We start from the raw sequence: 22,557 nt of genomic DNA, 5'->3' as shown, positions 1-22,557 counted from the left end.
ACCAGGCTTCTATAAAGGGAAGACAAACCTTAAAAGTATAGGAAACTAAGAGATTGAATATTATCACCCTTAAAAATGATTCTTCTTACAGGGTTTACATGGAGTACAATACTGTATAACTGTATTAACTCAACTGTAAACCTAATAATTTACAGCCAATTTTGAAAGAGAAGCATCTTAGCTCTGGAAATTGTTATTGAATATGTCAATGCTGTGGTAATGAAATGCTTCTTCTAAGTATGTGGTTATTAAATAAATAATAAACTGAAAAAAAAAAAGAATGGGAAGAGTGGGCTGGAGAGATGACTCGGCAGTTAAGAGCACTAGCTACTCTTCCATAGGACCCAGGTTTGGTTCCTAGCACCCACATGGCAGCTAACAACTATAACTTCAGTTTCATGGGAATCTGACACCCAGTCTTCTGACCTCCACTGGCATTGCACAACATGGGTGCAATGGAGGCAATATACTCATAGACATAAAATAAAAATAATAAATAAAGTAGTTTAAAAAATACAGAGAGGCTTTTTGAAAATACAGCTTCCACCCAGTGAGAGGGCAAGGTGATAGAGATGAGGTCAAAAGGAGAGTCATGATGATTCCTAGCTAATACTCAGAGCCTGTGCAGTTTTTTATACAGTGAAAGCCATTGAATCATGGTAAGGAAGGGTAGGACAACCTTAATTTCTGATTAGAATATAGTTGTAGGTTTGATCATGGGGCAAATGAAACTAAAAAAGTAGATATCACATTAGTATATTTGAGGAAGAGGAAAGATGTGGTGAGAATTGAGGTAAAAAGATAGATTTTGGATAACTTTGTAGGTGGAGTCACAAGAACTTACCAATGGATCATATGTAAGAAGTGAGGAATTATGAATAAATCTTAAGTTCTTAGACTTGAGCAACTTGGTGCTTTGTTCTGATTTGAGAAAGATTAAGGAAAGTGGTGGTGATCAATAGTTTCCCCTTTATTGTTTGAAGTTCAATATAATATAATTATAATTTTATAACTAAATATAGATAGATGTTTATATACCAGTTAAAAAGGAATGCCCCTTTTCTAGAACATCATGTTTATTCATCTTTTGAACTACTTTTATCCTCCTTTAGCTTTGGAAGAATTCTTTACATCACTTGTGAAACAAGAAATGGTGAATATGCCCCGTGGGATATATCACTCTGCTTTAAAAGGAGGCATCCACTTAGACCAAGGGAAGACTAGAGCAGGAATCCCAAATTTCATATTGAAGATGTATGAAACAAATAAGCAACCAGGATTGAAACCTGGACTGGCAGGTAAGAGTACTGCATGGTATCAGAGTATAGATTTATAATATTTCCTTCCTTCCTTCCTTCCTTCCTTCCTTCCTTCCTTCCAAGTTATCATTTCTTAAAAAATATTTTATTTATTATTCTTGTTTTGTGAGTATATTGTCTGCATGTATGTAAGTGCACCGTGTCGTGCAATGCCCAGAGAGATCAGAAAAATGCATCAGATCCCCTAGAACTGGAGTTATGGATGGTTGTTAGCTATCATATGAGTGCTGGGAATTGAACCTGGGTCCTTTGGAAGAGCAGTCAGTGTTCTTAACAACTGAGCCATCTCTCCAGCCCCTGTAAATAAGTTGTCTTAAATGCTAACTTTTTCTCTCATCTTTTTTCCTTCCTTAGACAGCAATATTAAAAAAATAATTTGCTCAACAATTTATGTTTTCATTTATAAATTCTCTATCCAGATGGTCCTTAGGTAGAGTACTGAGAATATAACTATTTTTGTCTATAGAAAATGCTTTATAATTTCTTTCTTTTGAAAGGTGGTATGTTATTTTGCTATGATGTTGCCATGTATCAAAGTAAAGATGGCAAGCCACTGAATCGACTTATGGCCAGTAGAGGGCGAAGTTTCAAGCAGACATCACTTGCCCTGGTTCATGAGGTAGGTGTGTGCATGCCATGACTGTGGGGGGTGTTAGAGAATAACTTGTGGGAGTTGGTTCTCTTCTTCAACTTTTTTTTTTTGACAGGGTCTCTCTAATCCCAGCCCGCCAGGAACTCACTATGTAGACCATGCTGGCCTCAATCTTTCAGAGATCCATGTGCCTCAGCCTCCCAAGGGCTGGGATTAAAGGTGTGTGCCGCCATGCCTGGGTCTCCTTCAACATTTTGGGGGTTGTTTTTAGGCACTGAACTCAGGTCATCAGGCTTGTCAGCAAATGTCTTTTACCCCCTGAACCATCTTGCCAGCCTCTGCAAAATATTTGGGATAGTTTTTGATGACAGTGTTTTTATTTAAATAAACAGAGAATGATCTGGGAGCAACGTTTCTCTGAGAAAAAGAAATGTTTAATTTAAACAAAGCAGAGGAAAACATAAGTAATTTCTATATCTCTTATTCCCTGGCATCTCATTAGTTGGCTCTGAAAGAGATTTCTATCTTTTTGTGTTCTAAGCTATATATGTAGGTATATTCAGGACAAATCAGAGTTTAAGCACTTCATGGAAAGCTGTTTTGAAAAGTCATCAGAATAGAATTAAAAAAAAATATATGTAGGCTAGCAGAAGACATCTGAGAAATTTAGTTAATGCTATCAGAAGCTATGACTTATGCTCTAGGTAGGAACAGAGTTTTTGCATTAACATCCTTGTAGCTTGTGTTATAGAAGGCCTAGATGTGGCATTACTATACACCAGCATTATAACCACCTGAATAAAAAGCCTGACTCTTAAATTTAGTTTTTAAGAGCGGGCTGAACTCACTGGACACTTATGTCCTCCAGATCTCTCTTGGAACCGTGTCTCCTGGAACCATGCTGATGAAACTGTCTCTGGAACTCTGTTTCTGGAACTGTGTCCCTGAGTCAGGTCCCATCCACAGTTTTATTCAAAATATTTTCTTCAGCTTCACTTGGGGATGTACAAGCTTGGCTCTGCCCCAATCTTAACAGACCATCCTGCCTTTTCAGCTCTAGTTCCAGAATATGTCATTCATCCAGGATACATGTCCTTTCCAAGGATCTTTGTGAGAAATGGAGATGGGTGTGCTTACTTTCAGTGCTTTCATCTTTGATATGTTAATTCTCAAACATGCCTACTTTCATTCATTATCTTTTTGGGTAGAGAACCAAATTGAAGTTGCCAAAGAAATAAGATCATGTGCCCAGGTCAGAAGACACAGAGCACATGGTTTTGCTGGGGTTAACTACAGTCTTTGGAGTTCTGTGTTCTATGGTTAGTTTTTTAAAATGTATGTGTGTAGTTTTTTGTAATGATGAGTGGTAGCTAGCACCTTTTATGTGTCCTGCCCATATTATATGAGGTCCTTTCTCTTTTCTCTGTTTTTGTTTTCCCCCTGGACTTTCATTTCCAAAAGAAAGGTCCTTCTACATTCTGAATATAAATCTTGTGCCTGAAATGGATTTCGAAAAATGTTTCTACCTAGTCTTTTTCATTTGCTTAGCAGTGCCTTTTGAAGAATAGGTTTTTAATTTTGAAGAATTATAATTCATCCTTTTTTTTGAAATGGGGTCTGTGCTGGGATTAAAGGTGTGTGCCACCTTGCTAGGCCCATTATGGCTTTTTTTTTTTTTTTTTCCTAAAATAGGGTTGTAAGAATTTTGTTTCTTTTTCACTATTTTAAATTTTTTAATTTTAAATAGATAATTCACATATCCTAAAATCCACAGATTTATTTAAATACAATGGAAAAATATGGTTTATTGGTTATGGCTACTTTCACTTAGTATAATGTTTTCAAGTTTATATTACATACTGGTGCTTCATTATTTCAATGGCAAAATAGTAGTTTACTATGTAGGTATGCCATATGTGGTTTATTCATTAATCATTTTGTAAATAGCCTGTGTTTTCATATAGAAGTTTTTTACTTTAAAACTTATATTTTAACCTGTCATCCATTTGAATTTAAAGTTTGTATAAAGATTGGTTATATTAGTTGAAAATACATCTTTGAGTTACTTATTCACCTTTGTCATAATCATTTGTTCATTTATGTATAGATTTTTTTCTGTTCATCCTAGAGTATGCAGTTTGGTTTGTTGTCTATACGTCCATAAAACTATATAACTTATTGTCATCACTTTCTAATAAACCTTGAAGTGAAGTAGTAATTGTAGACCCTTTGCTTTTTTGTGTAAAATCAACTTTGAGAAATCACATGCCTGTTCTAATTTTGCTCATAAATTCATTGTCTATAGGCCAGTTGGTAGGAAATTGGTATCTTAGGTAGGAAATTGGTATCTTAGGAATACTGTGTCATTATACTAGGTTGCACTGTGTACCTTTGCATTTAGTTAGGCTAACATTTGTTGTTTTTGTAATAAAAATTTTGTGATGGTTTTTTAAAGTTTGTAAGTATTACGTATCCCTGGGTGTTCTGATAGTATTGCAATTAGATTTGATCTTCTGCTTCTATTTCTGTTCATTGCTGCTATGTAAACACACTTGATATGCTTTTGTGACCATACTAAACTCACTTATTAATTCCTATAGTCTTTTCATAGATTCTTTTGTTTCTGCTGTCTGTGCATAAAAGCAGTTTAAATCAATTTCCGTAAAAAATTAATTTTATGTGTATAAGTGTTTGCCTGCATGTATGTATATGCATTATGTGTGTGCAATGCCCATAGAGGTCAGAAGAGGGCATTAGATTCCTTGTTATTGGAGTTACAGATGGTTGTGAGCTGTCATGTGGGTGCTGGGAACTGAACTTGGGTCCTCTGAATTGCTGAGCCATCTCTCCAGGCCCACTAAATCTATTCCTTATCTATGTGCCTTTCATTCCTTTTCCAGGGTTTGATTGCAGTGCCTGGAACTTCCACTGAAATATTGAACACGACTAAGGAGAGTTTGTGTTTTATTTATGGCATTGAGGAAAAGTGTTCAGTGTTTCGCTGTTTAACATGATATTGTGTGGAGTTTCTTCTATATGCCTTTTTTAGGTTGAGGAAGTTCCTTTCTGATCCTAAATTGCTGGGCATTTTTAATCACAAGAGAAGCTGGATTTTATGAAATGCTTTTTTTCCGTATCTATTGAAAATAATGAGGTATTTTGATTCATTTTGTCATGCAAACCAATCCTGCATTCCTGGGATAAACTCCACTTGATTGAATGTTCTATTTTATTTATATAGTTTTATGTTGAGTTTACTAGATCTTTCTGTCTGTGACAAAGAGATATTAACATCTCTGTCTTCAACAGTTGATTGCTTTATATCCCACTAGATTTCCATACTTTTTGATGCTTTGTCACCAGACACACTTTAAGGATTCTTATCTTCTTGGAAAATCATGTTTTAGGATTATGTAATTGCCTATTCATTCTTGGCAACTTTTCTTGCTATGAAATGTGCTGTCTGAAACTAATAAAAGTACTCTTTATTTTTAATTTTTTTATTGAATTTCAAGCAACAGTTCTTAATGGAATTTAGACTCCTCCTCATCTATGTCCCCGATCTCTCCACCAGACCTCATGTGTTCAGGATACATGTTCAGTTCCATTCAGTCAAGCATTTGTACCCAGATGTCCTTCAGTGTAAATTCATTCACCAGAGTTTAGTCAGCCCATCTAGAGATTATATGTAATGCATACTATCCCTTATCCAATATCAATCAGCCAACAATAGTTCTCGCTTAGGGCTAGCCTGCCACCCATTTTTCTCTTCCTCTCAGAGCCCTTGTTTATTTGTATTGGCATGAATCCTGTGCTTGATGCTACCGTTGCTACAGGTTCACATGTGGAAGCTTTCAGTGGCCTGAAAGACTCTGCTTCCCTGTGTTCCCTGGCTCTTACAATCTTTCCATCCCCTCTTCCACAATAGTGCCTGATCTGTGGGTGAGTGAGGTTCAGTGTAGGAGTCCTATCCAGGGATACACACTCTATAGTCCCTTATTTCTTAAAACTTGAACAGTTATGACTTTCTGTGTGCATCACACTCTGTTGTATAAGGCAGCTTTACTAGTGAGAGTTGAGAGAAGCATTAGTTTTCTCTCTACACCTTGTTCTGCCATGTTCCATGAGCCTTGGGTGTAAGAGGATCAACTTTAGATGTGTTACCTAGTACTTGGCATCTCTTAGATGTATACTCTCTGTGTGTGGCCAGTTGTGGACTTCTTCAGTAGCCTCTGTCTGTTTCAAGAAAGCTTCTTTGAGGGATGGTATATGCTTGTCTGAAAATATAGCATCCATATTTAACATGTTTCATTTGTCTAAATATATGAAAGAGACAGGGTTTTCTCTAGGGTCTGTATCCTCTCCTGCCATGTGTATTTGGCTGAGTTTACAGTGCCACTCATGATTTCCCTTCCATTGAGAGGGCTTTAAGTCCAATTAGATAGCTGTTGGTCCCTCCCCCCAACCCTCTCAGCACCTAATTGTTACTAACAACTATCCATAACTCCAGTTGCACTGAATTCTATGCCCTCTTCTGACCTCCATGGGCAATGCACAACACTGGTGCGATTACACACATTCAGGCATACACTCATACACATAAAATGAAAAACAGTAAATGAAATATTTTGAAAGTGGGATTCTTACAAATAACATACATTTGGTTCTTGTTTTTGATTGCTTCACATTGCCTTTTACTTAGTTCATGTGGATACCTAATTTTCAGGATGATTATTGATATGGTTTGCTTAATATCTATACTGTTGTGTTGACTATGTTTGTGTGTATATATGCTTTTTATAGCATAATTCAAGTTCATTTCATTTTTTCTTACAATATGAAACCTAAAACACAGTATTAGTTAGCATTTGGATCTGCATGAACTAGGATACTTATGAGAAGCCCAGTTATATCAAAAGTAATAATATTGTGGAAAATTTAACTCAAATATACCAAAAATGCAGAAATCACTACTCTTTTTCTGTACTGCTTAGAAAGATATGATTGTTTCTCTATTTACAAAATGGACTCAGGACAACTTAAATTTTTAAAATTGTCATGCAGATCATGATATACTTATTTATGTAGGAGGGCACTCTTACCAGTTTCTTCTGTACACAACCAGGCACACAATATTGCATAGAAAAAAACCAGAAGCTCAGATGAAGTTAAAAAAAAATCAAGAAAGTACATGTAAATTTAATATCTTTTATCTGGGTAAAAAAATAAATGAATAGGAGTCCTACTTGTTTATAGCTTCTCTCTGCCTTTCTGGGTGAACTAAACGTAGAGAAAGGTGAACTGCATGTAGAGAACCACATGGAATTTGTAAGTGCTATACTGGAGCTCTAATCTAAAGACATGAGCCTCAAACTGTGAGGGGTTGGGAATCAGGGAAGGGATTTGTTAGGACACTAACTGTAAATAGGCAAATGACCTGCCTTTACTTGGTACACTGCATATGAAATAATGGATTTAATATAAAACATGCAAATTTTCTTTCCTGAAATGTTAAATACTACTTCAATGGAGAACAAAACTTAACCTTTTTAAAATGTATGCAGTACCAAAAGCAGACATTTTAGTTTTCTTTATTCAAAAATATGAATATTAAGTGTTACAATTTTCTTTGCCAAGTGGTTTAGAAATACATTATAAATGAACTTTTTTTTTTTTTTTAAAGAAACTGTAAACCATCCTGGTAAGTCTTTCCCATTATACATTTATATGTTATTATCTCAACCACTGGGTCTTAGCTATGGGGTCTACAAAATGACCACCAAAGAAGGGAGGAAGGTGAGATAGCCTCTCCTGCACTACAAGGAACATCGGATAAACTTGTACAAAGAGTCACGTGGTTTCGGTAGTATAATGACTATAGAAAGCAGAACCAACTTTAGGAATGATAAGACAATGTAGTGTCTGCAACAACCAGTCTGTTGGCTGCTACAACAGAACACTTCTAAAGCAAAGTTCAAGATTGTGTAAAGGATAAAATTTAACCCTTTAAGTAGCAGTATTCCAAGAGGTGAAAACAAAGATAGCAAACACCCTGTTGCATTATGTTGAAGTTCTAGGCTGACAGAGTGCCCCTTATTTCTGATGCCCTGGTGGGTCGCTTCAGCCTTTTGACTGAGAGCAAATGTAGGATGTATACTTCTAATGGATTGTCTTAGAACAGCAGAATTAGCTGTGTGTGTGTGTGCGTGTGTGCGTGTGTGTGTGTGTGTGTGCGTGTGTGCGTGTGTGTGCGTGTGTGCTTGTTTTGTTTTGTTCGTTTTGTTTTGTTTTGTTTTGTTTTGGGTCTTTTTGAGACAGGGTCTCCATGTAGTCCTGCTGGCCTGGAACTCACTATGTAGACCAGGCTGCCCTTGAATTCACAGAGATCCTCCTCCTTCTGCCTCCCAAGTACCTGGATTAATGGTGTGCATCACCATGCTTGGCAAGCCAAATATATTTAAAACTACTATTTTGTGATTGTTTTCCTGGATATAGGAAAATTACATGGTAGGCCAAGTAAATATAAAAAAATCACAAGATAACAAATTTTTCATGGGAGATAACACAAACACACACACACACACACACACACACACACACACCAGCCAGTTATCAGCAACTGATCAATATTTATTAGCCAGCCTGACTGCTCTTGATAGTAATTTAGCCGTGCTATAGCATGCTACATTGCCTTAAAAAATCATTATTCATTTTTATTACTCATAATCTGGATATAAGTCCCTATCCTACCCACACCTTTAAACATTTGAGGTATAATCAATTTTTGCATGATTTGGCTACGGAAAAATATTATTAGTTTTAGTAAGCTTATATGTCTGGCAAGTCAAAAAAATCTTAATACTTTAGATAAAGAATATAAAATTTGAAGTTGCATGTTTAATTTTACTGTTCATGAAATAAAACTTGGAAATATTTCTAAATTTTCTACAGGTACTAACAATACCATTTTAGGGCAGTATATTCTAAGGACACAAAATGTATTCTGTGGATGTTACATTCATGCAACACATGATTAATAATAGAAACAAAAAACATACTATGCTGGTGGGGTGGCATATGTTCAGCAGAACTCTATCAACAACTCAGGGAAACCTGGTAGCAAGGACATGTTTGAAGAGGTGGGGTTACATTTGTACAAATTGTAAATCTTACCTTAGTGATGATAGTTTTGGTGCACTACATAATCTGCATCCATGGTGAGTCTTAGAGAGACTTTCCAAAGAATGTTCTGATTCCTCAAACACAACTAAGGTCAATTTATTCAGTAGCAAATAAAGAAAATCCAATAGATACTAAGACAACTGTTCTAGTTTTATGATTGTGTTTTTCACTTTTAATTTTGTCATATACTTTTTTTCTATTTTATGTGGTTGCACTTGGAAACTTTATATGATTCCATTTCTCTCCCTTTTGTTAGCTTACCAGATATGCTTTACTCTTGTTTTTCAATTAGCATTGACAATAATCATTTACAAATAATTTAAGTTTGCTTACCAGTAACACTTCACCAATTCTCACATGGGTCAAGTACCTTATATTTGTAAATAGTTCTAATTCCCTTCCTTTCTCCTTGGAATCTGTAAGGTTTCAATAGGCAATAGCTCCCATAGGCTTATTGTTGAATACCTGGTCCCCTGGTAATGGCACTATTTTGGGACATTCTGAAAACTTTTAAGAGATGGGACTTATCTTGGGGAAGTCATTCACCAGTTCACTGGAGGTGTGTCCTTGGGGGCTGTCCTTGCCATGGCTCCTTCCTGTACCTTTCTCTGTTTCCTGTCTCAAGTGGCCAGTCTTCTCTTCCACATGCCCCCACCACCATGATGCTCCTTATTATCTCAGGCCTAGAATCAACAAAGCCATAAGACAAACTAAGTTCACACTTTTAAGTTTACAGTTATGAACATTGCTGTCATTAATTATACCTAAGCATATGTATTATTTGAATAAACTTACCTGTTATGTCAACTAAGAATATGTAAATCACATTTTATTTCACCTTTCTGTGTTCCTTCTGTGATGTTCTTCCTTTATCTTGCTCTGAGTTTTCAGTTTGTGCCATTTTTCTTCCATATTTTCCATATATTTTCAAGAGGGAGTTCGTTTTTGTGGGTTTGAGGTCAGCCTGGTCTACATAGTGATTTGCAAGGTTATACATAGTGAGACCTTGTCTTTAAAGAAGAGTAAAATAAAATAACCCAAAAAAACTGTTTTTAAAGATTTTTTTAAAAGCCAACTTTGTCTAATAGTATATTTTACATTCATTTTTGAAGGGCCATTTCATAGAATATAGAATTCTACTGCATTGATAGTTTTGTTTTCTTAAAATATTTTATAGTTCTGTTTTCTTTCTTGTATAATTTCTTGGGGAAATATGGATATAATTTTTCCCTTTGCTCCTTCAAGGAAAAGTATTTTTTTCCTTTGGCTTTCTGTCGGAGTTTTTCTTTGTCTTTGATTTTCTGTAGTTCAAACATGATGTGCCTGCCTTGTATTGTCTAAGATACTGATACCCATTGTTTGGGTTCTGACATTAATTTAGGACATTCTAGCAGATGGCCTGAGAGTGCCTGATACTGAGAACTCAGCAGACCACCTGAGAATACCTGATCTGGCCTCTGCCTAGGGTAGGAGCTGGGACCTCAGCGGATTGCCTGAGAGTACCTGGATCCAGCTGCTACCTGGTGGTGAGCTTCCCCAAAGCATCTCCAAATTGTACCATACCCAACCCCCTAACTGGAATTACATGTGGCCCCTCTCATGGCCCCAGGGGTAGACCTGTGCTACTGTAGGGCAGAGACCTTAGCCGATGGCTTGAGAGTGCCTGATCTGTCCTCTACCTGGTGTAGTGGCTAAGAACTCAGCAGACCACCTGAGAGTACCAAAATCAGGCCTCCCTTTAATGAACTTCCCAAATTGTGCTCTGAGTACCTGATAGGAGGGGTCCAAACATTAGAAGGAAGCCTGAGTGTACCTCACTGGAGCCTGACTTGGGCCTCTGTGGCATTCCTGAGTAGCTGATCTGAAGCCATCTGTTGTCTCCAAAATAAAATCTGAGAGAACCTGAAACCTAGACCAAGCAGCTTTACATACACAATAAGAAAACAACCAAGGCACACCAATAATACAAACAGAAGCAGATTTTAGCTAAACAGAGGAAGGTTGAGTTTCATACCAAACAACAAAAGAAATCCACATGTCAAAATCACAATGTAAAATAATGACAGGGAAAACCAAAAATCATGCTCCTACCAAACTCCACCAATCCTGTACAAGAGGACCTACAAGGAGACTAGAGATGACCCAGGACATAGAATTTAAAAGAACAATCATAAACATGATCAAGGAATTCAATGAATTTAAAGAACACGAAAACAAATAAAAGAACTAAAAGAAGATAGGGATAGACTTCTGACTAAATTCAAAGAAGAGATAAACATTGAAGAAAACACAGGATGAAATGAAGAAGGAAGTGAAAAACTCAATGAGCCAACTTGAAAAAACAGGAGAAAGCCTCACTGCTAGAATGAATGAAATGGAAAACAGAATATCAACACTGGAGGATAGAGTTGAAGAATTGGACCACTCAAGCATAGACCATGAAAAAAAAAAAAAAGAAAACAAAAAACAGGAATGGAATATGCAGGAGATATAGGACTCCATGAAAAGACCAAATACACCTATCATAGGCATAGAGGAAGGAGAAGAATTTCAGGTTAACAGTATTGACCATCTCTATTGTAGAAGAGAACTTCACAACATTAAGGAAAGACATCCCCATACAAATACAAGAAACACAAGAGCACCAAATAGGACCAGAAAAGAAACTCCCCACAGCATATCATAGTAAAAACACTAAATGTACAGAACAAAGAGAATACTGAAAGCTGCTAAAGAAAAACAACAACTCATATATAAACAAAAACCCATAAGAATTTTAGCTCACTATTCAGTGCAAACTATGAAAGCCTGGAGAGTCTGGACCAAGGTATTTCCAGTTCTAAGTGACCATACATGCCAACCCAGAATATTGTACCCAACAGAAATGTCTATTGTAATCGAAGGGGAAGGAAAAAAAATCTTCCATGACACGAATAGGCTGAAAGACTATAAATCCACAAAAACTGCCCTTCAAAGACTATTTGAAGCAATACAAAGAATGGAGAAAGGAAAAACTATACGCCAGGGACAACAGAACAAAATTATATGAAGGTATAATTCTGGAAACACAAAATTAGACAAAGAATGCAAACAGTAATCAAAATGATGGCAACCAATACACATCTTTCAATTATAACATTAAATGTCTATGGACAGAACTCCCCAGTCAAAAGACACAGGCTAGTTGAATGGATTAAGAAACAAAATCCATCTTTGGTTGTGGACAAGAAACACATCTTACCTTCAAGGACAGGCACTACCTTAAGGTGAAAGGATGGAAAAGCATATTTAAAGCAAATGACAGTAAGAAACAAGCAGGGGTTTGATTCTAATATCTGACAAAATAGACTTCAAAGTAAAAGTAATAAGAAGAGATAAAGGGAGTCACTTCATTCTGATCAAAGGAACAATTAACCAAGAAGGTATTACCCTTATGAACATATATGTACCCATGTATGGTGTACTGAATTTCATAAAAACAGCATTTCAGGACTTTAATACACAGATTAACCCCAGCTCAGTAATAATAGGGGAATTCAATACCCCACTGTCTCCACTAGACAGGTCAACTGGATAAAAAATAGACAGTCCTCTGAATTAAATGATAGCATGCATCAAATGGACCTAACAGACATCTTCCAAATATTCTACCCACACAACAAAGAATATATTTTCTATTGGGCACCCCATCAAACTTTCTGAAGAATAGATCACATACTGGGGCACAAAACAAACCTCAACAAATTTAAATAATTCCATGCATTCTATCGGACCCAATGCAATAAAGCTTAAAATCAACACTGGAAGAAGCCCTAGTCACTACACAGACTCATGGTGATTAACACACTCCTGAATGATGAGTGAGTCAAAGGAGAAATTAAGAAAGAAATAAAAATATTCCTGGAATTCAATGAAAAGGATGATGCAACACAGCGAAACATCTGTGATATTTTAAAAGCAGTCCTAAGAGGGTAGTTTATAGCTCTAAGTGTCTGCATTAAAAAATCAGAAAGAGCACAAATAAAAGACTTAACATTGCAACTCAAGACTCTGGAAAGGCAAGAACAAACTATTGAAACCTAAACCCAGCAGAAGAGAAGGAATAACAAAAATCAAAGAAGAAATTAATGAAATAGAAACAAAGAAAATAATACAAAGAATGAATGAATCTATGAGCTGGTCCTATGAAAGGCTAAACAAGATAGACAGACCCTTAGCCCAGTTAACCAAAAGAAAGAAAGAGGAAATCCAAATAAGCAAAATCAGAGATGAAAGGGGAAACATTACAACAGACACTAAAAAGATCCAGAACATTGTAAGGGAATACTTTAGGAATCTATACTCTATTAAATTTAAAAACATAAAAGAAAGGATGGATATTTAAAATCATGGGAACCACCAAAGTTAAACGAAGAGCAGATTTACAGTTTAAACAGACCCACAACATATAAGGAAATTGAAACCACAATTCAAAAACTCCGAGCTAAAAAAAGCCCAGGCCCAGATGGAGTCACAGCAGAATTCTACCAGGCATTTAAAGAAGAGCTACATCCGATACTGCTTAATTTATTCAAAAAGATAGAAATAGAGGGAGACCTTGCAAACTGCATACAGACACACATCAAAAAGATCATCCCCCATGGTCAAATACTCTTTATTCCCGAGATGCAAGGATTGTTCAATATATGTAAGTCAATAAACATCATAAATCATATAAATAGATTCAAAGACAACAACCACATGGTCATCTTAATAGATGCAGAGAAGGCCCTTGACAAAATTCCACATGCATTTATGTTCAAAGTCCTAGAGGGAATTGGACTGGAGGGAACATACCTCACCATAATTAAAGCTATATACAAAAAACCCACAGCTAACATCATTCGAAATGGAGAAAAACTGGAAGCATTCCCATTAAAATCAGGAACCAGACAAGGCAGTTCACTATCTTGCTCCTTTTTAACATGGTGCTTGAAACTCTCACAAGAGCAGTAAGACAAAGGACATTAAAGGAGTAATAATTGGAAGAATCAAATTATCCTTTTTTGCAGATGATATGACATTATGTCTAAGAGACACCAAAAATTCCACCAGAAAACTCCTAGAAATTATTAACACTTTCAGTAGAAATTATTAACACTTTCAGTAAAGTGGCAGGTTACAAATAATCCACAAGTCTATAGCCTTTCTATATACCAATAACAAGCAATTGGAGAAAGAATATGGGGAAACCCTCCCATTCACAGTAGCCTGAAGAAAAATAAAATGTCTTGGAAGAAACCTGACCAAAGACATGAAAAATTTCTACAACAAAAATTTTAAATCTTTAAATGAAGAGATTGAGGAAGACACTGCGAGGGTTGGGGGGGGGTCTCCTGAGGAGCTCAGCTCTGTCCTGAAGCCTGGTCTGGGGAAACCCTCCACGGGTAAGGTCAGGGAAAGGTGAGTGCGCTGTCCACCCGTTCTGCCAGCCCTCCACGCCGCCGAGGACAATCAGACTCCACAGGGAATCTTGTCAAGCAGGAGTTCGTTTATTGCAGGTGTCACAGAGCTCATAAAGGCATCTGGAAATCCCCCTCCCCCTGAGGGTGTCCAATCAGTTTAAAGGTCAATTGAGCAGGAAGGCAACACTTCACAGATCTTAAGGATGATCATGAGCTGATTATGCACTCCTCAGCAGTGCCAGTCTGAAGACTTTCAAAACAAGTCAGGCCGTGTCTCTCCCACTTCCTCTCAGTGTTATCTTTGCAGGGTCGCTCGCGGATTCCCACAGACACCAGAAGATGGAAGGACCTCCCTTGCTCATGAATTGGAAGAATGAATATTGTGAAAATGACCATCCTACCAAAAGCAATATATAGATTCAATGCCATCCCAATAAAAATCTCCATGACGTACTTCACAGAATTAGAAAAAAAGTCCTTAAATTCGTATGGAATCACAAGTAATCCCAGAGAGCCAACGCAACCTTGAACACAAAGAGCAACATTGGGAGGATTATTATACCGGATCTCAAAGTATACTACGGAGCTGTAGTAATAAAAACAGCATGATACTGGCACAAAAATAGACACATAAACCGGGCGTGGTGGCATATGCCTTTAATCCCAGCACTCGGGAGTAGAGGCAGGAAGATCTCTGAGTTCAAGGCCAGCCTGGTGTATATGGTGAGTTCCAGGACAGCTGGGGCTACAGGAAGACCCTGTCTCAAAAAGATCAAAAAAAAAAAAAAAAAAAAAAAAAAAAAAAGTAGACGCATAGATCAAGGAAACATCATTGAAAACCCAAACTTGGGTATACACAATTTCAACCACCTGATATTTGACAAAGGTGCCAAGAACACATAACAGAGGAAAGAGACCATCTTCAACAAATGGTGTTGGCAAAACTGGATCTCTACATGTAGAAGAATGAACCTAGATCCTTATCTTTCACCCTGCTAAATAGATTAAAGATCTCAATGTGAAACTCAAAACTCTGAAACTATTAGAATAGAACATTGGCTGTAACCTATAAGATAAAGGTATAGTAAAGGTGTTTCTAAATCAGACACTAGTTGGTATGGAATTAAGGTCAACAAGCAACAAGGGGGACCTCATTAAACTAAAAAGCTTCTGTGCAGCAAAAGAAACAAGAAAGTGAAGAGAAAACCCATAGAGTTTGAAAAAAATCTTCACCATTGACACACACATCTGACCAAGGCTTAACATCCAGAGTATATAAAGAACTCAGAAAACAAGGACCCAAGAAAACAAATGGCCAAATTAAAAGATGGCCTAAAGATCTAAATAGAGAGTTCTCAAAGGAAGAAATAAAGATGGGTAGAAACATCTTCAAAAGTATTCAACATTGTTAGTAATTAGGGAAATGCAGATTAAAACCACCTTAAATTGTCATGTTACCCCAGTCAGACTGGGTTAGATAAAGACAAGAATGATACCAAATGCTGCAGAGAATGTGGAGAAAGGGGACTGATCATTCACTGCTGGTGGCATTGTAAACTCGTTCAACCCCTATGGAAGCAGTGTGGATAACTCTTAAACTAAAACTGAACCTACCATATGACCCCATTTTGCCACCCAAAGGACTCAATGTATTTTAGAGATGCTTGTAGAACTATGTTTGTCGTTGTTCTTTTCATAAGAGCTGATATGGAAACAACGTAAGTGCCCCTCAGTTGATGAGTGGTTAAGGAAAATGGAGTTAAACATTTAAACAATGGAGTTCTACTCAGCAGTAAAGAAAGATGAAATAATGAAATTTGCAGCTAAATGGATGGATCTAATGAAGTAACACAGAATCAGAAAAACAAAATACATAATATATATTCTTCCTCATTTGTGGATCCTAGAACCAAATCCTTTTAATAGATGGAATCCCAGTGAATCGGGACAACAGCCCATGGAAAACAGATGATGCAGATATGTGAAAGTTCAATGCCTTGCCACAATGGGAGGAAGATCATTCCACACCTAACCCTCCCTCCAAGGCTCAGGGACTTTTGTGGAAGAGGTTGGCAGAGAGAATGTAAGAGCCAAGGGAAGGAGTGAAGTGTTACCTGGATGTGTCCTCTGACCACTATTCCAGCAAGCTATAGTCACACCTCCTTCCAAGCTCATCTAGGATAGATGGGGGAGTCTGTTACCCCTCCTACCCAATCAGTCAACCATAGCGTGTGGGTTAGGGGCTAAGGTTATGTAAGCCAAGAACAGCATGAGGCACCTCTCTCACCATTTTGTGCAGCTGTTGTTGAGTCACCTGATCAGTAGTTGGGTGTGGACTTTCCAGCACAGCTGTAAATGTGGTGGTGCCCACTTTTCTGCAACCACCACCCTTTGCTGTTAGCATGCCCAATAAACTCATTAGGATTTCCAATATGGAAACCTTCATTATTCCACCAATGTTGACCCCATGTTGGCAAATCCTTTGGTCTTTGATTTCTCATTCCTGTCCCCCCCACCAAATCTCATTGTATATATATTTTTATGTAACCTGCTTCAAGTTATTTCTGGAAAAATATGTTAAAAATTACCTCTTTTGGGGATAATAAAAAAAGAAAAAAAATACCCCCCCCATTTCTTCAGTTCCTATTATTTTAAGTGTTTTTTGTTTCTGTTCTTGTCTTTCTCTTCTCATTTTGGAATTATTATTATATTGTAAAAGAAATTTTAGGGGTGCCTTCATGATTGCCAGATGATACAGGGGAAATAGGAGTCCCCTTTTGGACTTCTTAGTCTTATTAATCAAAGACTCTAAGAATGGACTCACATGTTAGCTGAGGACAATTTATTAGACTTTGAAAAAAAACCACCCCAGAGCAGGCAAACTGTAAAACTCAGCAGCTGCCCAATGGAGGAGAATTGAAGGAGACGGGGTAAAAAAGCCATGGCATTTGAATTGAGCCATCTTGCAAGTTAGCCGCAAGCTGGGTCGGAAAGCTTTTGAGAAAGAGAAAACCCAAGTGATGGGGAAACATGTTTACAATAAAGAAAGGGAAAAGTTACTCATTTCTGAGTAATTGAGAAAAATAGGCCAACCTAAGAAGTGGTGTGGCAGCATGTTCTGAGTCCTACTGGGAGGCAGGTATTCCAAGAAGGAAAAGTAAATAAAGAAAGGGAAAAGTTACTCATTTCTGAGTAATTGAGAAAAATAGGCCAACCTAAGAAGTGGTGTGGCAGCATGTTCTGAGTCCTACTGGGAGGCAGGTATTCCAAGAAGGAAAAGTATGAAGACCCGAGCTCTGATCTGAAGTAAATTCAGAATAAGTTCTGACCTGAAATAAACTCAGACCTGGACCGGGAAACTTCAGTTCCCTGAGAACTTGGATGTTCTTCTGCAGTGATTTCTATCACGAGACTGACAGTTCCTTGAACCCTATTAAACGTACATAAGTAAGCTTGTATAATAAGGCTGTGCAACTAATAAAGTTATAAGTAAAGAACAGAATGTTTAATAGGCATGGTAGGATAGGTACGATTCCAAAAAGGGCTGAGCCCGGGGAACACAAAGGTACTGCAAATATCGTAAAAGTATTATAAATATCATGATGAGGTAATTTGGCTTGAAAAGAATAAGAAAAGGTGTTCAGGATAGAGTTGCAGGTAAGTACAAGTCACCCAGAGGAGGTGGCGGAGTCTTGGCCAAGTAGGTAACAGTCATCCAAAGGAGGTGACGGATAAGTTGACCGGCTGGTACCGGTTGGCAGCCGCGGTTAGTTTCTCTAAATCATTTTTACAGCATTATTGCAGGGTAATGGGACAAGGTAAGTCTACTCCTTTTGTTTCTTTAATTCATCATATTCTTCATAGTAACGGTGTACAAGTCTCTAAAAAACAGATAGATAATTGTGTGCAAATAGTTGTAGAGTTTAATTCATGGTTTCCTGATACAGGAACTTTAGATTTGGACGTATGGGACAGAGTCAGAATAAATGTGGAAAAGGCATTTCAGACAGGAGAAACAATACCACTTGATTTTTGGTCTGTGTGGGCACTTATCAGAACTGCTATTATCTTAATTAATCAAGGCCCGAATAGTTTGTCCCCAACGCAAGTTTTTTGTACTTCCACTGAGGCAGTTAACCTCTATGATGTTCCTGAGGAATTAAAGAATAAAGTTGCTAAGGAGATTCAAGTGGCTACTTCTTCAGAGCCCTCTGTAAACAGTTCTGTAAGGAACGAGCTTTTACCTCCAGCCCCAAGCCTCTTGTGTCCAGATGACACGGAGGACTCATTAGATTTGGATGAGGACTCAGTTATGGCTCGACAGCTGAGAAAGAAACTTAAAAAATTGGTTGTAATGAAACCCAAAATAAAAGTGAAACCTAAACGAAGATTGAGTATAACAGCAGCTCTTGCAAAATTATTGGTGCAAACTTCTGATTCTGACTCTGATTCTGAAATTATTATGCCAAAAGCTGCATTTCCAGTTATTCGACATCCTGCAGTTAATGGACTTGCACCACCTCCTACTTATGAAGGTATAGATCTAGATCATATTATTAAGGTGCACAAGGCAGTAACACTATATGGTCCACAGTCACCTTATGTGAAAGAAATTATTTTAGGTTTATCTAATCATTATGTGAATCTTGCTCCAGAGGATTGGAAAATTTTAGCCAGATCATTACTAAAGCCATCAGAGTATATTCAGTGGACTATGTGGTATTATGACCTTGCTGCCTCCCTAGCTAGAGATAATGCTGCTTCTACTGATCCACAAATTAGAGCTATTACTTATCCTATGCTAACAGGAACAGGAGCGTATGATTTGTCTGTGCAGCAGGTTAATGCACATGAAGCTATACATGCTCAACTTCAGGAGATCTGCCTTGAAGCTTGGGATCGTGTACAACCTGAGGGAGAAAAGCAAGGTCCATGACTTAAAATTATTCAGGGGTCTCAGGAACGATATGTAGACTTTTTGGCTCGCCTTCAGAAGGCTGTGGAATGCTTTGTGCCTGGGGTTGCTGCGCAAGAAGCAATAGTAAAGGTCATGGCTTAGGAAAATGCAAATGAGGATTGTCAAAGAGCTATTTTACCTATAAAAGAGGCGACATTATGGGATAGGCTCGAGCTGTCGTAATGTTCAATCTGAAACTACAAAGAGGCAACTTTTTGCTCAAGCTTTGGCAGCTTCTATAAATCCACAAAAAGGGACAGTTAAATAGAAAGTAAAATGTTTTGGTTGTGGTACCGAGGGACATACGAAGCGGCAGTGCCCTAAGGCACCGTCCCGGTCACGTGGTAAATGTCCCCATTGTTATCGTGGTGTGCATTGAGCTAGAGACTGTAAATCTCGGACAGATATTGATGGTAATTTGTTAAGAAATAATCAGCCTTTGCCAACATCTTCACCACAACGTTCGGGAAACGAGGTTCGGGGGCCTTCCCAGAGGCCCCTCACAAATGATCAGGGACACCCAACCATCTTTTCCCTCAACCTTGCAACCACAGGCAGTGCAGCCGTGGACCTTCCCTCAGCCATAACTATAACATTAACACCCTCTGATATTCCTTATAAAATACCTACGGGTATTTATAGCCCATTGCCTACAAGAACTTTGGGGTTGTTAATTGGACAATCAAGTTTAATGGCTAAGGGAGTTATAGTAAGTCCAGGAGTCATTGATTCTGATTTTGAAGGTGAAATTCAAATTTTGATTACTACCAATAGCTCATATTGTATTACAATAGGGGATAAGATTGCTCAGTTGATTCTTCTTCCTTTTATACCTACAAAAGATGACTGGCCATCTAATTGGACTACTCAGATGATGAAATGTGATATCAAAGGAGTTGGAGCTCGGCCAGTATCAGTAGTTAATGTTAGTGTAGAATATAAAACAATTTCTAGTATAGATGGGCAAATGGCTGTTGTTAAACCTTATGTATTAGAGCTTCCAGTCAATATTATAGGTAGGGATGTATTAGAACAATGGGGAGCTTATTTGGCAGTTCCATAATTTTAATATCTTTGTAGATAATGTCAGATATATCTCCTATAAAGATACAATGGAAATCTTCTCAGCCAATTTGGATTGAGCAATGGCCTTTATCAGAAGAAAAGCAGCAAGCAGCTGAGCATTTGGTCAACGAACAACTAGAAAAAGGCCACATTGAGCCTTCCGTATGGCCATGGAATTCGCCTATCTTTGTCATCAAAAAAAAAAAAAATCAAGAAAATGGCGATTGCTCACTAATTTGCGAGCTGTTAATGCTTCAATGCATCCTATGGGAGCATTGCAGCCAGGGTTGCCTCAACCTAGTATGATTCCTAGAGATTGGAAGTTACTTATTATAGATTTGCAAGATTGTTTCTTTACTATTCCTTTACATAAAGATGATTGTCCTAGGTTTGCTTTTTCTTTACTGTGTGTTAATCTTCAGGGACCTTATCGTCGATTTCAATGAATAGTGTTGCCTCAGGGTATGATGAATTCTCCAACTATATGTCAGATGTATGTTGCTCAAGCTCTATTGGGTCTGCATAAACAATTTCCTTCTATAATGATTGTACATTATATGGATGATATTTTACTTGCTACTAAAGATGATCAATTATTAAATAATTTGCTATCTATAGTTACTAGACATCTTGCTGAGTATGGATTAATTATAGCAGAGGATAAGATACAAAGAGAAGAGCCTTATCACTATGTAGGGTATGTTTTAAAACGACAACGCATATATCCACAATTGGCACAAATTCGATTAGAGAATTTAAGAACATTAAATGATTTTCAAAGACTTTTAGGGGATATCAGTTGGCCTCGCCCTGTACTTGGTATTCCTACTCATAAATTACATAATTTATTTCAGACTCTTCAGGGTGATCCTGCCCTTGATAGTCCTAGAGAATTAACACAATTTGCAAAACAAGAGCTTGAATATGTTGAATTTGCCATAAAAAATAAATTTCTAGAACGAGTAGATATTAGTAAACCTATTGATTTGATTGTTCTATCTGCTCTTCATTATCCTACTGCAGTGTTGGCTCAAGATAAGAATCCTTTAGAATGGATAAATACTAAACACACGTTTCCAAAAACTCTCATTAAATATGGGAATTGCTTGCTACATTAATTATGCAAGGTCGTAATAGGAGTATTGCTATAAGTGGAACAGACATACATGATATTTATATTTCTGTACCTCAAGATTATTTTCAACTCTTGTCTGCACAGACTGATGCATTACAAATAGCTTTAGCAGACTTTGTAGGATTAATACATTATAATAAACCTGCTGGTGCATTTTGGCAGTTTCTTCAAACTCATCCTTTTGTAATAAATTCAATTATAGCTGAGGTACCTATTGCTAATGCAGTTACTGCTTTTATTGATGGAACTAAATCAGGAAGTTGTGCTTTTTGGGTACATGATCACTTATATAAAGTTTTCTTTACACCTTACACTTCAGCACAGCAAAATGAATTGCAAGCAGCTGTATATGCTCTTCAATATTTACATCTATTCTTAGCTATGTGTGCTTTGATTACTTGCACTTCCACTGCTGAAACTGAGGTAATAAATTGGGCTTATGTACCTAATCCCCTTCTTCTCCGTCCCTATACTTGGAAGGAACCTATCATAGTAGTTACAACTTTTCCTATGAATGTGTTGTCTCCACCCTATGGAACAGGTCAGCCAGATTATTCTAATGAGGAAGGGACTTTTTATAATTATACTCAATTTTGTGTCTTCTGATATTATATGCTTTGGAACTCCTCCTTGTTATCCTATAAGACAGCAGAATTGGATCGTTCCTGGTGGTACTTGGAATAGGAGTCGAACACATATGGTGCACCTCTCGGCTCAGTCTGTAGGTCCTGATTGGACAGAATATGGGGACATAGATGCCCCAGTTTTGGTAGAATGTGAAGGCTATTCTTATAATCTGATAAAGTAGCATAAACCTTTGGTTTGGCAAAACTGTAGAGGGATGAAAGGGAAAATTTATAGTA

At 37.4% G+C, this 22,557-nt stretch overlaps 1 protein-coding gene across 4 annotated transcripts in view; it reads left to right on the top strand.

Annotated features, from left to right (window-relative positions):
• Window positions 1–22,557, top strand: part of Focad (focadhesin) — a 399,091-nt gene that overhangs the window by 255,288 nt on the left and 121,246 nt on the right. For all 4 annotated transcript variants that reach the window (XM_029569601.1, XM_008845526.3, XM_008845525.3 and 1 more), the window contains 2 exons: window positions 1,113–1,298; window positions 1,817–1,938. In XM_029569601.1, the coding sequence (XP_029425461.1) occupies window positions 1,113–1,298; window positions 1,817–1,938 (308 nt within the window). The remainder of the gene's footprint in view (window positions 1–1,112; window positions 1,299–1,816; window positions 1,939–22,557) is intronic.

This window comes from Nannospalax galili, unplaced genomic scaffold (genome assembly GCF_000622305.1).
Source record: "Nannospalax galili isolate Female #2095 unplaced genomic scaffold, S.galili_v1.0 scaffold1082, whole genome shotgun sequence".
In the NCBI taxonomy this organism is placed as follows: domain Eukaryota; kingdom Metazoa; phylum Chordata; class Mammalia; order Rodentia; family Spalacidae; genus Nannospalax; species Nannospalax galili.
The sequence above is the reverse complement of the archived record's forward strand: the minus strand, read 5'-3'. Positions and strand labels throughout refer to the sequence as shown.